Here is a 13,565-nt window from a genome sequence, read left to right on the forward strand (position 1 = left end):
GTCACAACTAATTAACAATTACAGTTTGTGTTGGTCCCGTTTAGTTGACTTTCTGCTAGTACTTTGGTCTACCCCCTCCATTTTCTTTTCTAATTTCTTCACCTTTGTCCTCCTCTCCAGTCTCCTCATCTTTCTGTCCCTCTGTATTAGTTCCAGCTGATTAATACTACAGACAAATGGAAAAGAGGCTGGGCCAATGTTGACAGCATTCATAACCCCAGGAAATTATTTGAATTCTGCAAATAGGGCTCTCTTTTGATGAAGGACAAATCCAGTACCACTCAGAATTAATCTTTCAATAGCATGTGTATGGAGCTTTGCCACATTTGTACATTAAAAACGTGTCAAACAGTGAGTTGAAATATTTACTCCTTTGGCTTGGCTTGTATGATAAGAATTGTGATACATTGTACAAGACATTTGACATTTCTTGTTTGGTCTTCTTATCCATTGTGGGCTGTGAAATGTTCATTCATACTGTCTGCCTGTATGATGAGGTTCATCGTGTTAAACAGCTTTGTGCTTTTTGGTTATAACTACATAGCTAAAGCCTGGTGCAAATGACAACACTCTCAATCTCACAGAGTAACTAAGAAACAATCTGCAGTTGTTAACTATGGCATTTGAAATGGCGAACTTAATGAGCAGTCGCATGGGAAATGACACTGCATGCTGCACAGGTAACAGGATTGCTCTTAGGTTTGATCAAAGGACTCCGCGCAAAAAAGTGCCAAACAGTACTTTGACATTTATTTACATAAGAGTTTTATATCGTTTTTCATTTGACGACTAAAACAAATCTACATCGAACATACTCACTCTATCTTTTGTACTTAACATGCTGTATATATTCAGCACATCAAGGCTTTTAGAGTTAATGCGCGTTCAAAATACACAAGTGAGCATCAGTGTTTTGTTTTTGCTGTTTGCACAGGGTGAAATATACAACAAATTCCAATGGAACTTGTTAATACAAATTACTACATCCCGCTCCTGATTCTCTCATGTTTTAATGCATGTGCTTGTGCATCCCCATTTCTCTCCCATTTCACTGCCTCTTTCATCTCCATTTTAGATTCAGGCAGACACAAAGGGAAAAAAAAAAAGTCACTTCTATTCAGACATTTTATTATTCCCCAATTTCTATCCCCTCATCCAAGCCATGCTGTGAAACCCTTGACATTCATTATCAGGATGACATGTTTTTCACGCTTGAGACGAGCAGTTTTGGCCATTAACTCCGAGGGTAGGTCATTGCGTCAACACGTGGACTGTCTGACAGGGACACACTCAAGTGTTTTTGTTGTGTGACCGATCAAACCATTTGTCTCAGGAGGAGGGAGTCGCGTGTTAAATGCAGCAACTCCAGCAGCTAATAACGGCCACCACTGATCTGCTGATCCCAGGTTAAAAAGAAAAAACAAAGAAAAGCAAATTCAACATCACATGTGCCATTACAGAAAACAACTATCAGGGAATTTGCAAGTGTGACTGTCACATCACTTGGATTAAAGCTTGAATGTCAAAGCAAAGTTATGAATACTAAGAGGTCATGGGTCAATTAAGTAGTTTTCAATGTTGTCTGTCTTTAACATTTGCTCACAAACGACTATTTTGGGTTATTCTTTCATAGTAGTGGTAAAAAAAAATGTTTTTTTTTCTCCCTCCCTCTCGTCTTAGGGTGTCCCTAAACCTGTTGCGATGGAGCCATGTTCAGGAGGGAAAGCTGCTGTGTTAACAGTCCTCATGCGTCTGCCCTCTGGGCCCTTAGGCTTACCTCCACCAGGACAGTCAGGTACAGTAACAACACCGACTCTAACCATTTCTCCTGTTATGGTAAAAAAAAATTTGCAGTATAAATGTTAAGTAAGTCAATCCACCAAAAATTCAATTATCTGATTTTCATGCATCTACTAAAAGCTGACATCTGTAATCTTCTCTTTTAGTTATTATATATTGCCTCTGTATCTAAATGGTGATGCATGTTACCAGCCATTTGTGTTTTTGTGGATAAAGCAATTACTGGAAATTGCCTGTTTTTCACCACTTTCATGTTTATTGTGCTTTTTTTCTCTTCCCTTCTTCAGGACTCATCGTTGCCAGTGCACTGATAGACATTTCACAGCAGAAACCATCAGATTTTAAGGACAAGTCCCAGGCTTTAAAGAATCGAAAAGCCCTTCCCCCTGCACACCAAGGCACGTGCGTCTGAGTCTCGACCCGTCAATCCATTGGGTCCTTTTTTTTTTTTTTTTTTTTTTTTTTTATACCATCTGAGGTCATATGAAGGTCCCAGTTGGAAACCTTTCCAGAGACGAGAGATGGCTACATGTAGGAGATTTCATTCGGCTGCTACCACTGAAGTTTTAACGTCCCAAGAGCACAACCCTCGTTACCTTTCTGTCCCCCTCTTGCTCTGTTCTGCATACGTCAACCTCAGAATTCCTCCTCCAACCTCTGCAACAGCATCCTCCACTTACTGGGCTCTAACCTCCTCCCTTTAGCTTGGACAGTCATCAAAGCAAAAACATAGTGTCTGCAAAACTGCCTGATCAGCGACATTAGAGACAGATGAATTAGGAGGATCTGCACCTATTGAAGCTTCAGTCGTGGATATTTTTTGACACCTCATCGTCACTTGCCCAGCATGAGGGATAATCAGAGGTGTCTGTATATTAGGTTATATCAAAGTTGAACTGATTTCCCTCACACCGTGTTGGAAAATAAAAACAGACTGAATTGAGAATGGCTGGTAGATATCCAGCACATGCTGCCTATGGGGTTTTTCTTTTTCTTTTTGCTTGCCAACAAGTGGTATTCTATGGTGCTAAAGCATTTCATCTTTATGACAAGCCTGACTCTGAACTCAGTCTTTGCTGTATGAACTGAATTCATTCTGCCTTGTTTTTTTGTTTTTTTGGGTTTTTTTTGAGTTATTTTTTTTTTTGTTTGTTTGGAAAAAGCTATGCGCTAGGTAGGCCAGGACTCTTTTTTTTTTAACACCTCGCGACCACATGATAGTGTTTTGACAGAGTATTTTGTCACACCACTTAAACCGATTCCCATTAATAATCTCTTTTAGCATTTCCTGTACATAATGTATGATCCACCCAGCTGAAGCTAAAGTCTGTATTTTCTGTGGAATACATGTACAAATGCTGCAGAGACATGAGTCTGCATTCACTACCGGCGGCATGTGGGTGAAGACTGCAAAACCAGAGGAGACCCGAACAAATCATCAGCCGTCGAAAGTAAAGCATGGAAAACTTAAGAAAAGGTAGATGGGTTTTATTAAAAAACTGGGAAGTTTCATTCAGTACTGAAGAAGTCACAGAAATGCACAGAAACATGGAAGTTCTGGTAAATCCTTTACTGTAGTTTCTAATTGTATAATTTTGCTGTGCAACTTGGTCATGAGGCTTTTGAACTTGCCTTTGGATTGATGTGGTGGGCGGATGCCATTTAGGAGAACGACTCCGCTTAACAAAATTAGACCAGGGACATCATGCTCCTCTGGCTGTTTACTAGTTTGTTTTGTAAGTTTTTTTAAGAGTCCTCTGAAGCTATGACTTTATTTCCATCTTTGAGTACGAGGAGTTACGTTACCTTTTATAATGCCTTGGCTTTCCATGAACTACGACGGGGGGGGGGGGGGCTTGTTGATCCGCAGAATTTTCAAAGCTGTCGACCATTTTTAGCCCCCGACTCCATCCCAAGCTGTACAGTGTCTTGTTGGAACAAATGTGAGTCTTTGTCACTCTTATCTCTTGAGATTTCATGTGTGTGTCAGGTTTTTATGACAGAATGGCAGGAGATTATCATTTATTTTAGGCCTTGTCACCTGTTACTATTATATCTATGAAAAATTGTAAGTCTTTTGCTACACTTGTGAAAAGAGCATTTCTGTTAATATTTTTTGTTTTGATATTTAACAGATTCCTGTGTAATAGCGCATTTAACTTGATTTTATTCTCGACTTAAATCAGTTGTTTTAATGTCAACTCTTTTTGAATTGTGCATCTTCAAGGACTATATGGGCATTGTCTTGCTTTTTGTTGCAAAGTGGTCATTATGATGCATTTCATAAGGATAGTATGCCAGCTAATGTGTTTTTACTTTGTGTTTGTAGAGTAATCCTATAACAGTGTCATTACACAGGAATCAGGGTCTCACTGTACCGTGAAAAAAAAGATGAGAAACTGCATATCAGTAATCTTTCAGTGTATTTTAAAGATGGACAACATGCCAGAAAATAAAAAAAAAAACAGACCTGAAATCATTTGTGCACTTGTGTCTTTTCACATACATTACTTATTGTACAGACATTGAATTCTACAGTACATTTCTTGTCTTTCCTCTGCTTCTTTGTCTCTGTCTGGTGCTTAATGCCTCTGAAGCTTAAACATCCAATTTACAATTGCGGTCTGGTGCCCACTGTTCAGCAGTGGTTGATTGCCTCAGCTAAAGATAATTATTCCCTCTGAAAGTGACTGAGAGAGAAACCAAAAACCAGACTTGAATTTTGGTGTATTTTCTGTCCGTGCAAGTTTCTTTTTTTGAACACATACAGTAAACACAAGCAATTGATAGTGAAAAGTAATTTTTTTCTCTGTTGTATTTGGGAAAGGTCAACTGGAAATGGAAGCAAAAGTCAAACAAATTAACTTTTAGATTACATATTTTAATATTTTATATAAATACATATTTTACATTTGCCTTTATTTTCTCAAAAATGACATTATACTGACTTATTGTATAGGAACTTTCAGACAACATGCAAAATAATAACAGTAAAACAAACGAAAAGATAACTATCATTTTACTTATTTCAATTTCACTGTTAAGGTTAATCTCAAGCTAACCATGTGACAAATAAGAATTAGCATTAGCTTTAGCATCAGCCTGATATTAAAATGGTTTCATTGTATTGACACCTGTCAGGACGCTGTTGAAGTGCACCCTCTTTCACATTAACGGTTTGCATTTGAACAAAGATGTAAAGAAAAGGGATGCAGCATGCCAAAGGGCTACTCTGGATAATCCTCACTTATACTCAACAGTATATTTATTAGCTGCAAGCGCCTGTGGAGAAAAGCCATTAATAGTCTGAAGGGGTACTCACCATGTAGGTTATTATAATACCATTGATGGCAAGAAAACCTGTCAAGATAAACCCATTTCGTACCCCTGAATGTGAAGGGCACATGTACTTGTTCTTTATGACTTTCTCTTCATATTTCAGATTTTACACTATGTCCCAGATCAACCAGCATTTTCTCTTGGATTTCATGCTCCATAGTCAATAAAACATGCTGCTTTTAACTCTCTTCAATACCAAGCATGCACTTTGAACACAGCGCTTTTTGACCTGTACTCAACCCATGTCTGTTAAAAGAGAATCTACGTGCCCCGTGTGCACCTCCAGCACACGTTAACAGTGAGGTGACAGCTCTGGAGGTGACGGGTGGTCTTAAACCATCATTGTGCTTTGCAATTTTGTGGTGTTTGTGACAGTCAGTTGAACATGTGAAGTTCTGTATGACTTCCATAAATCCTCTCCCGCTGTTTCAGTGATACTGACAACAAACACTATGAAATGTTTTCAAAGTAGGTCCTCTACTGCAATTTTTTGCCTTTTGTGCCGCAGCCAGTATAGTCACATAATAACTAATGGATGTTAAATAAGTGAAACATTGTACAAATGAAATTGCTAGAAGAATTGAGAATGGTTTAGAGAAGATCACACTGAAATATTCAGGATAGAGAAGAAGAATCCTCGACTATAATTGTATGTAGATGGATGCAAAATCTTCACAACATGAGTGAGGCTTTTTGCCAGGCTGACATGTAGCTCATACACTTTTTAAATACATGAGGGAAACTGGCTGCCAAACTGTCAGTAAATATTAACACTAACATTGGTTTTAAGTGGTAGTGTCTCTGACTCCTTCTCACCAAATTCCCATGATGTTTTTTCTGAGGTTTGTCTATGTATATCGGAATCTATTTTCTGTTACTATTTCTTCATGTTTTTTTTCCCCATGTTGTCCTCTGTCCATTTGATGACCTCCAGCAACATAAGATGCCCAACATATCATGCATTACTAGTCCATCCATTCTCCTTCCAGCAAAAAATAAATACATTTTGGAAAAGGCGGAATACGTTATTCTGATGGTGGCCCCACAGTGTGACTCAGCAGGGTTTCATTGATCTCCTCTCAGAGTGAGGAGTGAGTTTCCCAGCAGTCGTGAGAGTGCTTAGCTCCACTTTGTTGGATGAAGATCTTACAGATATCCAATGCAACACACACAGTGTAAAGCTTTAAAGTTGTTTGCTTTTAAATGCATGTGCATGTCATTTTCTGAACGTGTCCTTTTTTAGAGAGTGTGAATAGCATTCGAGTTTTATACACTGTAAACCACTAATAGCTACATGTGAACCCAGTGTCTGAGAAATGTCCAGGGAGCCACTAGAATCCGAGGCCCTTTGCATCAAACAGGTTGTTGGCTTTTCCAAGGTGTGACTGGCTGTTATTTTTCAAAATGACAGTTTGCCGAACAGAGGTCACTGCTAAGCACTTGAGAGGCATGTGCTAAAAATATTCAGAGTGATGGCTGTGCTGAACCGGAGTCACTGCTGGTGAACTGATGTCCAGTCTGGTCCAACCCTGATGGTCAAACTGTCTGGCAATTATTGAATGCTATTTTAATTCCACTTATTGATTATGTAACACTGTATTGGGTTTTCTTATTATGCTTTTGGCAGTTTACAATTTAATTCTAATCATAATCAGGATATTTATCAATGGAACATGCCTTTTTCATTTTAGCTGCTTGGTCAGTTACAGTAGGATGCCATGACTTCCACCACATTGTACATGCAGAAACCACAGTCTTTGTCACAATAACACTTGAGGCTTTAGTACCAGTGTTTTTAGGACATAAACCTTAAAGTCAGTGTTACATAACAAACTTAATCAAACAGTTACAGCAATTTTGCAATGTTCCCTTCATTTAGGTTGGAATAGTCAGTTGCTCAACCACTTTTCTCAATCACTTGTTTGTCAAATTGCTGTGCATCCATGTCGGTCTGTGTTCTGTCCTTCTTAAAAATATGAGTTTCCTTTCTTAATGCCCTGAAAACATTACAAAATGTTCCTGAAAGTAATTCAATAAAGAAAGAGGGGACTTGACCTTGTTTTTTTTCACAAGTTGTCACAATGCACCTAATTTAACTGCTAGATAGATGGCACTAGATAAATAGATCTGGATTACCAGTTTGATTGTCATTCATGATACAACATGATAGGTTGCATTGACTGCATCATGGTTCACAAACACATGCAGAAATTAAGGCTCTCAAGTCTCCTGATTCACTTATGATGTGAGGGTATGGATTTTTTATTCCCGTTTGTCTTGGTTCATCTTCAGTCATACCAGAAGATGGTGATTAATCTATTGCTTCCAGTCATAAATTATGGGGGTGTGTCAGAAGGCAAATCTGCCAAACCATCCAATATAATCCTATTGGATTTTTTCCCTGCTGGAAGGATTTGGATTCCAGTGCACATTGTAAATCAAACTGTCCAGGCCTCAAACTTCAGGAGCTATTAATGTCAGTGCACTTTACATGGTAACAGTGAGTGTAAAAGAAATGAACTGAAGGAATCTATCAGGCCCTGTGCTGTATATTATTTATTGTGGATCATGCCTGCCACTGCCATCTCATCAACCACTGAACTTCACATTTTGAAGGATCATCATGTTTTTGCTCAAACATTTTAGAAGCAAATATTATGTTTCTTTAGAAGCTGCCTATTTGTTTATGTCACTGCACTAATGTTGCCTCAAAAATAAAGCAGAATCCTTCAGGCATCTTCTTCATTGTCACATATATGATACAGTGTATTGTAGTCTAGTATGTGCAATACACTGTACTGTTGCAAAGCCATTATTATTTCAGGTGTGTTTGCCTGGTTTGGCTTTAAGGACCAAGACAGGCCTACTTTGGCCACATGCTGATACAAAGCTATTCAAAAAGTTAAGTGAAACATTAACAACTCAACTGTTCTTGCAACTCTACTTCCTTCCTTTACTTTCATGGAGACAAGTTTAGAGACCCAGTTTTTATGTTAACAGTCAGTTTAGATGTGTAGTTTGAAAGAAACTGACGGTCAATTGAGTAAAAGGTGTGGTTCATAAGAATGAAATGGAAGATGTAATAAGTTACAAAAGTTAAGTTTACAAAATTTGCTCCTATATTTGTTTTTACATTTAGGCGACTGTCTTAATAGCACCCTGTATAGCCTGCAGAAAATATCGCTTGTTTACGCTACGTTGTGAAGCTAAAATTTCCCACATTTTTGAGAAGTTCCTTAACACAGTAGATTGCGCAGTGCTGTGTGCTGCATTCAAGACGTGTTGAAGAATGTAGTCATAAGTCACACGAGACAAATAAAAATATAGGCTAACATTTGTCATTTTTCATCATGGTACATATTTATAGCAGTTCGTTAGCAAAGTAAAGCTGATATAACGAAACTATGCTGGCCACATAGCTTATGTTTAAATGTCTGCGTCCATTGCGATTACCTAACTTGCATTGAACTATCCTTATAACTAGCCCTGCGCCACACCTGTGTGAGCCACCTGTCACCAGCTTGAAGTTAACTTAACTGTCAAAAATTCTTCATATATTCTCGGTTGAGGAGGATATTTTTACCAACCGGTCGGTACTTAATCTTAAAACTTTAATGTACGTGCGATATTACGTTAGTAACACACATGCAACAAGGCGGGCTATTTAAACGGCCCGCTCTTTTGTTTTGTTCGCAATTTGCAGTTACTATTGCTACCGATGGACATGTAGCATGATTGCATGTTAACTTTCCCTGCCAGTAATACAGTTACGTCGCTTCTGGACGGCGTTGTGGAGCAATAATGCAGTTTTAGTTGCACTCCGTGTTAGCTCTTAGCCACAAAGTTGCTTTTGAAATTGAAGGCGGTGGGCTCTCCTGGGACTGCGGAAGTCCGGTGGGCTTCCCTGGGACTGCGGAAGTCAGGACCACCCGGCTGAGATGTCAAGGGTCGTTGCTTCTCTTCAGCAAGGTAAGACATTGCTGGCTGCGTGTACAATGAGTTTGATGTCTTGCTCTTTCCACTTTGTGTTTGTGTACCTGGGGTTATCAGTTTATGCCATGAGGCAGCTCTTCAAGTTACAGATGTGCTGGCAATTGCTGTTTGCAAAATTCTTCTTTCATGTTGGCACCTACATGGTAATGTACTGTTATGTGCAGTATTTGCTTGGTATTCTTTGTGACTGAGCTATTCCTCTTTGGTTGTTTGGCAAGTGCATTTTGTTATTTTGATTTATATGATGGTGAAACATTGTATGGCATTGCATTGCATGAGTGTTGTGGCCTGGCCTCCCTGGTTTGTCTGTTGGCCTGCTGGCTTCATGGCAAACATAGTCACACAAGGTAGTCATCTTCTCAATTTCTCCACATGCTATATCTGCTAAGCATGGACTTAAATCAATGTCCTTATATGACAGGCTGCTTTACTGTTTTTGATATCATAATTACATCTAACGTGCTGAGCTCCTGTTCTATGGATTATGTTGCTGCTGCACTCATTTGCACTCACTGCCATTCTTAAGCTTTATCGGTATACTGATGGTCATCTGCTGCTTATCACTGCTGCATAACATTTCAGAAGAGACTGCTCCAAACAATGTCTTTTCTTTTCTTTTTTTTAGCTGAATATGTTTGAGTTAAGAATAATCACCTGCTCCATATCTGACATTTTTAAGCCTCCAGCGGCATAGCTGGATTGCTGGATTTAGATTTATCCATCTCAGTTAACTAAACAGTAGCCTATATTTTGCTTGTTGCCTGATTTGCGTAGCCAGGAGATGAGCCATGTGGCTGGTGTCTGGCTCTGTATCTAATTTGGCTTTGAGAAGGGCGCTTATTATAAACACAAGTGAAAACACAAGGTTTGCTCAACTGGAGTAATTTAAAGTATCATGTTTCTGTAACAATTAGCCACCAGCTGGTTGAACACCCATTTCCATGAAGGGCAGAGTCACTATGTCAAGGTCTCAGAGGTAACTCCTTTCAATATAAAATATATTTCTCTCTTCAAAAATATAAATAAAATATTGTTATGTTTGACAGAACCCTTTTGCAGTAGGAGAAGACGAAAGCTAAAATGCCATTATGCAGTTAGAAAACTGAGTATTTTTTTGACAAAGTGGATGTTGGCGACTAGACCAAGAAGACACCATCTTAGGAAACATGTGAATAGGAGGTCAGCTACACTGACCAGAAGGAGAGCCTGCAGAGTTTGAAAATGAATGGACTTTAGTAATTTAAAAGGAAGCAGGAGCAAATTCTCATGGGGAGAGTCATTACTTTGATTGAGAACAGCTGGTGTCGTACTCTGTCTCACCCCAGGCTGCCCTTTGTGGAAATGGCGCTCTCTGTGGTGCTGAACTACTGGCTAAGTACTGTCGTGCAGTCCACAGTTTTGTGCTTTGTATCACTCAGACAAAGGCCCAGGTTCCTCAGCGAGGGCTTTAATTTTGAAAAGTTTAGAAGCCCCTTTTCCATCACAGGCCAAGAACAATGCTCCATCACCGAGTCCTAGCATACAGACTGTCCATTTGATCTCGACAGAGGATCGCTTGCAGACACCAGACAACCACTTTATTGGGATAACCATGTACAGTGCCTAGCAACTGCTACAGCCATTTGGAGGTTGTGCAATATTAACAGCAAACTTTTTATAGGGCCAGTAACAATTGCAGTGGGTAATTTGCTTAGCTAAAAATTTTAATAGACATTTCTTAGCATCTTGAACTGAACCTTAGGTAAGTTAGTTAATGAAAAAAATAATAGGAAATTAGTGGGCCTGCGTTAAGTTCCCATTAACAAACAGTTATAATAAGAACAATTACAGTTTTGCTATTTTCCTCAGCTCATTTGTTGCAAATGGCAGCAATAAAAATCCCACCATAGGATGTAGCCAGAAACAAATGGTAAGTCATTGGTTTGTTGTACCATGAAGACTGAATAGGCTACATCAATCTTAAATAACGCCATGAATGGCTTAATTCCTTCACCTGGAATACTTTTGCAAATCTGGTTGCTTACTGTGTAGCAGTCCTCAAATGATTATTTGTCAACATTTTTTGTAGTCAGTTAATTGTTTAAGTCATTCATTAGTTGCAGCCCTACTGTACAGTCTACACATTTCAAGAGCTGTACCATTGTCCTCAGCCTGGACACTCAAAGGTCATCTTCTCCAACTCTGTCATATTTACTCTAGTCTGTTTTCTTAATCCATCCAGGAATTTAAAAAGTTTTCAGCGTCTTCCATCTTTTCAGTCGTGTAGAGCTTATGGTTTTGGCTTCGGGGTGCAATCAAGGACCTGCATTATTATGTCTTATCTTTGCCCCTGCACTGCTCTGGAGAAGATGTGAGGGGAAGCATCTCAAAGTAACTGATGCCATGGAGTGTTTACTGTGAAAACTCGGGCACACCCACACCCTGACATTTGGGCACAACAAAAAAAGAGAAAGTAATGAAATGGAATTGCTGCTACTCTCCTGGTTAATGGAAAAGGAGAAATCCACATTGTAGTTTCGAGGTGGTGAAACAATGTTGCTGGAGAGGTCAAAGTTGCAGTAATTAGATGTGATCCCTACCAGGCACTGCTGCTGTGATTGCACCGTTTTATCAGTATTCTCTTTTATCTATGCCAAGGGTGAACATTTGGATTGAGTAGAGCTGCTGTGGTTTTATAGTTGTGGGAGGGGGAGTCTCAAAACACTATCTCCCAGTCCTCAGGGCTTTATGGCAGGGGAACAGTAAACTTGGCGAGCAATAATATTTATCATAGGTTTAATGACAACTATTCTTGTTTCAAGGCTTCAGTCAACTACATTTTAACTATTCAGAAATGACACAGCTAGTAATGTCATTCACACCCCCGAATGTAATAGTACTACAACCAGATGCCATGAATAGGTAATGGTTTTGACATTGACTGAAACGAACAAGCACAAGGATATTGAACAAACAAGCAAAAAAATTAGCTGTTAAACATTATTTTTGTGACCTTAAAATATAGTTAGTACATTCAATAAATGGTCGCAATGACTATTGGTAGTCAAATTAATGTCAAATGTCAAATTGTGACTATATCCCTTTTAAAGAATAATGCTGGTGATACACAGTATATTTTATACTTTGTGCTCGTGTGTAATATTCTAATACAGCTGGGCATTGGTTTTTAGCAAGCATTACTCAAACAGGAGTGAATAGGGAATTTGTGAGTGACTATTTTCAGCTGTGAATAAATCCCATTAGATGTTTGAGTGGGTATTTTTTTTTTGTAACCAAAGGAACATGTTAACCACCGCAACAGTGTGACTTATTTGTAGGTTTTTGAAACTAAGAAGCTAAGCTAACTGGCTGTTGGCATTAGCTGTATATTTATCGGTCAGAAATGAGGGTGGTATCAAGCTTCTCTTCTAATCTCTGCCAGAAAGAGAATAAGAATATTTCCCAAAATGTCAAACGGTTCCTTTTTAAAGTGCACACTTTCTAAACTTGTTTTGTACAGTTACAAGTTATGATGATTTGTTAGAAGCAACATGTGTTAGAATACTTCCATTCACTATATTATCCTCCTGTATCAGTGAGAATGGGCAGTTGTCATTTCCATCTCATGCATAACACGAGGAGGATATTTTGGCCCTTTTGGTTCTGTGACACCTCTAATAAATCTTAGACTCTGTGTCTAGGTCAAGTATTCCATCACTGTGCCAAAACAGTCTGTCCTCTGTAGGCTGCGTCCTTGTCCGCCTGTGTCACTCCGCACCGGGACTGATGTGATCTGACTGACAATGGCGGCCTGTCTGGCAGGTGCTATCTTATAATCCTGCTTTATAGGAATCTTTCCCAGTTGCTAAAACACCAGATAAACTAGCATTGTGGAGACGGGATGATATGAGCCAAAAACAGAATGTATCATTTGCTGTTGATTTGTAGAAACCAACATGAGTCACTGTTCACTCTTTTTATTTCAGCTCTTTGGCAAACACTGAACAGATAAACCAAATTTAAAATTTTTATTCATGGCTACTTGTACATAAACGTGTCCTCCTACAGGAGATGTCTTAAAGTTTATGCTGGTAATATCAATAAGTCTAATCAGATAAACAGTTATGTAGTATTTTTTAACTGAAACGTTTTTTTTCTCCCTTTTTAAAAAAACAAAACAAATGTGAGACACACAATCTGTAAAGAGGTGCATCATAACCAGCTTTAGTCGAGATGTCAAGAGCGATCATACATGATTTAAACAGACACATTTTACTCATTTTTAGAAACAGTAAGGATGTTTTAAAAACAAGTCTTCAGCGTTCATTGTCATTATGTTGTACATTCTTTGAATGGCTTTGATAATTAGGGTGTCTTTAAGTATATAATAACAATGTAAGTGTTTTCATCTTTTCCTCCATTTGCACCAGCAGTAATTGCTAGCAATTAATGTG

The 13,565-nt window shown here is 38.7% G+C and overlaps 1 protein-coding gene across 1 annotated transcript in view; it reads left to right on the forward strand.

The window, feature by feature from the left end:
- The window catches only part of atrnl1 (attractin like 1), a 58,626-nt gene extending 56,377 nt beyond the window's left edge, over nucleotides 1–2,249 (forward strand). Inside the window, exons 28-29 of the mRNA XM_022743040.1 lie at nucleotides 1,681–1,795; nucleotides 2,088–2,249. Coding sequence (XP_022598761.1) covers nucleotides 1,681–1,795; nucleotides 2,088–2,212 — 240 coding nt within the window. The 3' untranslated portion in view covers nucleotides 2,213–2,249. The remainder of the gene's footprint in view (nucleotides 1–1,680; nucleotides 1,796–2,087) is intronic.
- Nucleotides 2,250–13,565: the final 11,316 nt, after the last annotated feature.

The sequence above is a fragment of the Seriola dumerili genome, unplaced genomic scaffold (genome assembly GCF_002260705.1).
Source record: "Seriola dumerili isolate Sdu_G_001 unplaced genomic scaffold, Sdu_1.0 BDQW01000068.1, whole genome shotgun sequence".
NCBI classification, from domain to species: domain Eukaryota; kingdom Metazoa; phylum Chordata; class Actinopteri; order Carangiformes; family Carangidae; genus Seriola; species Seriola dumerili.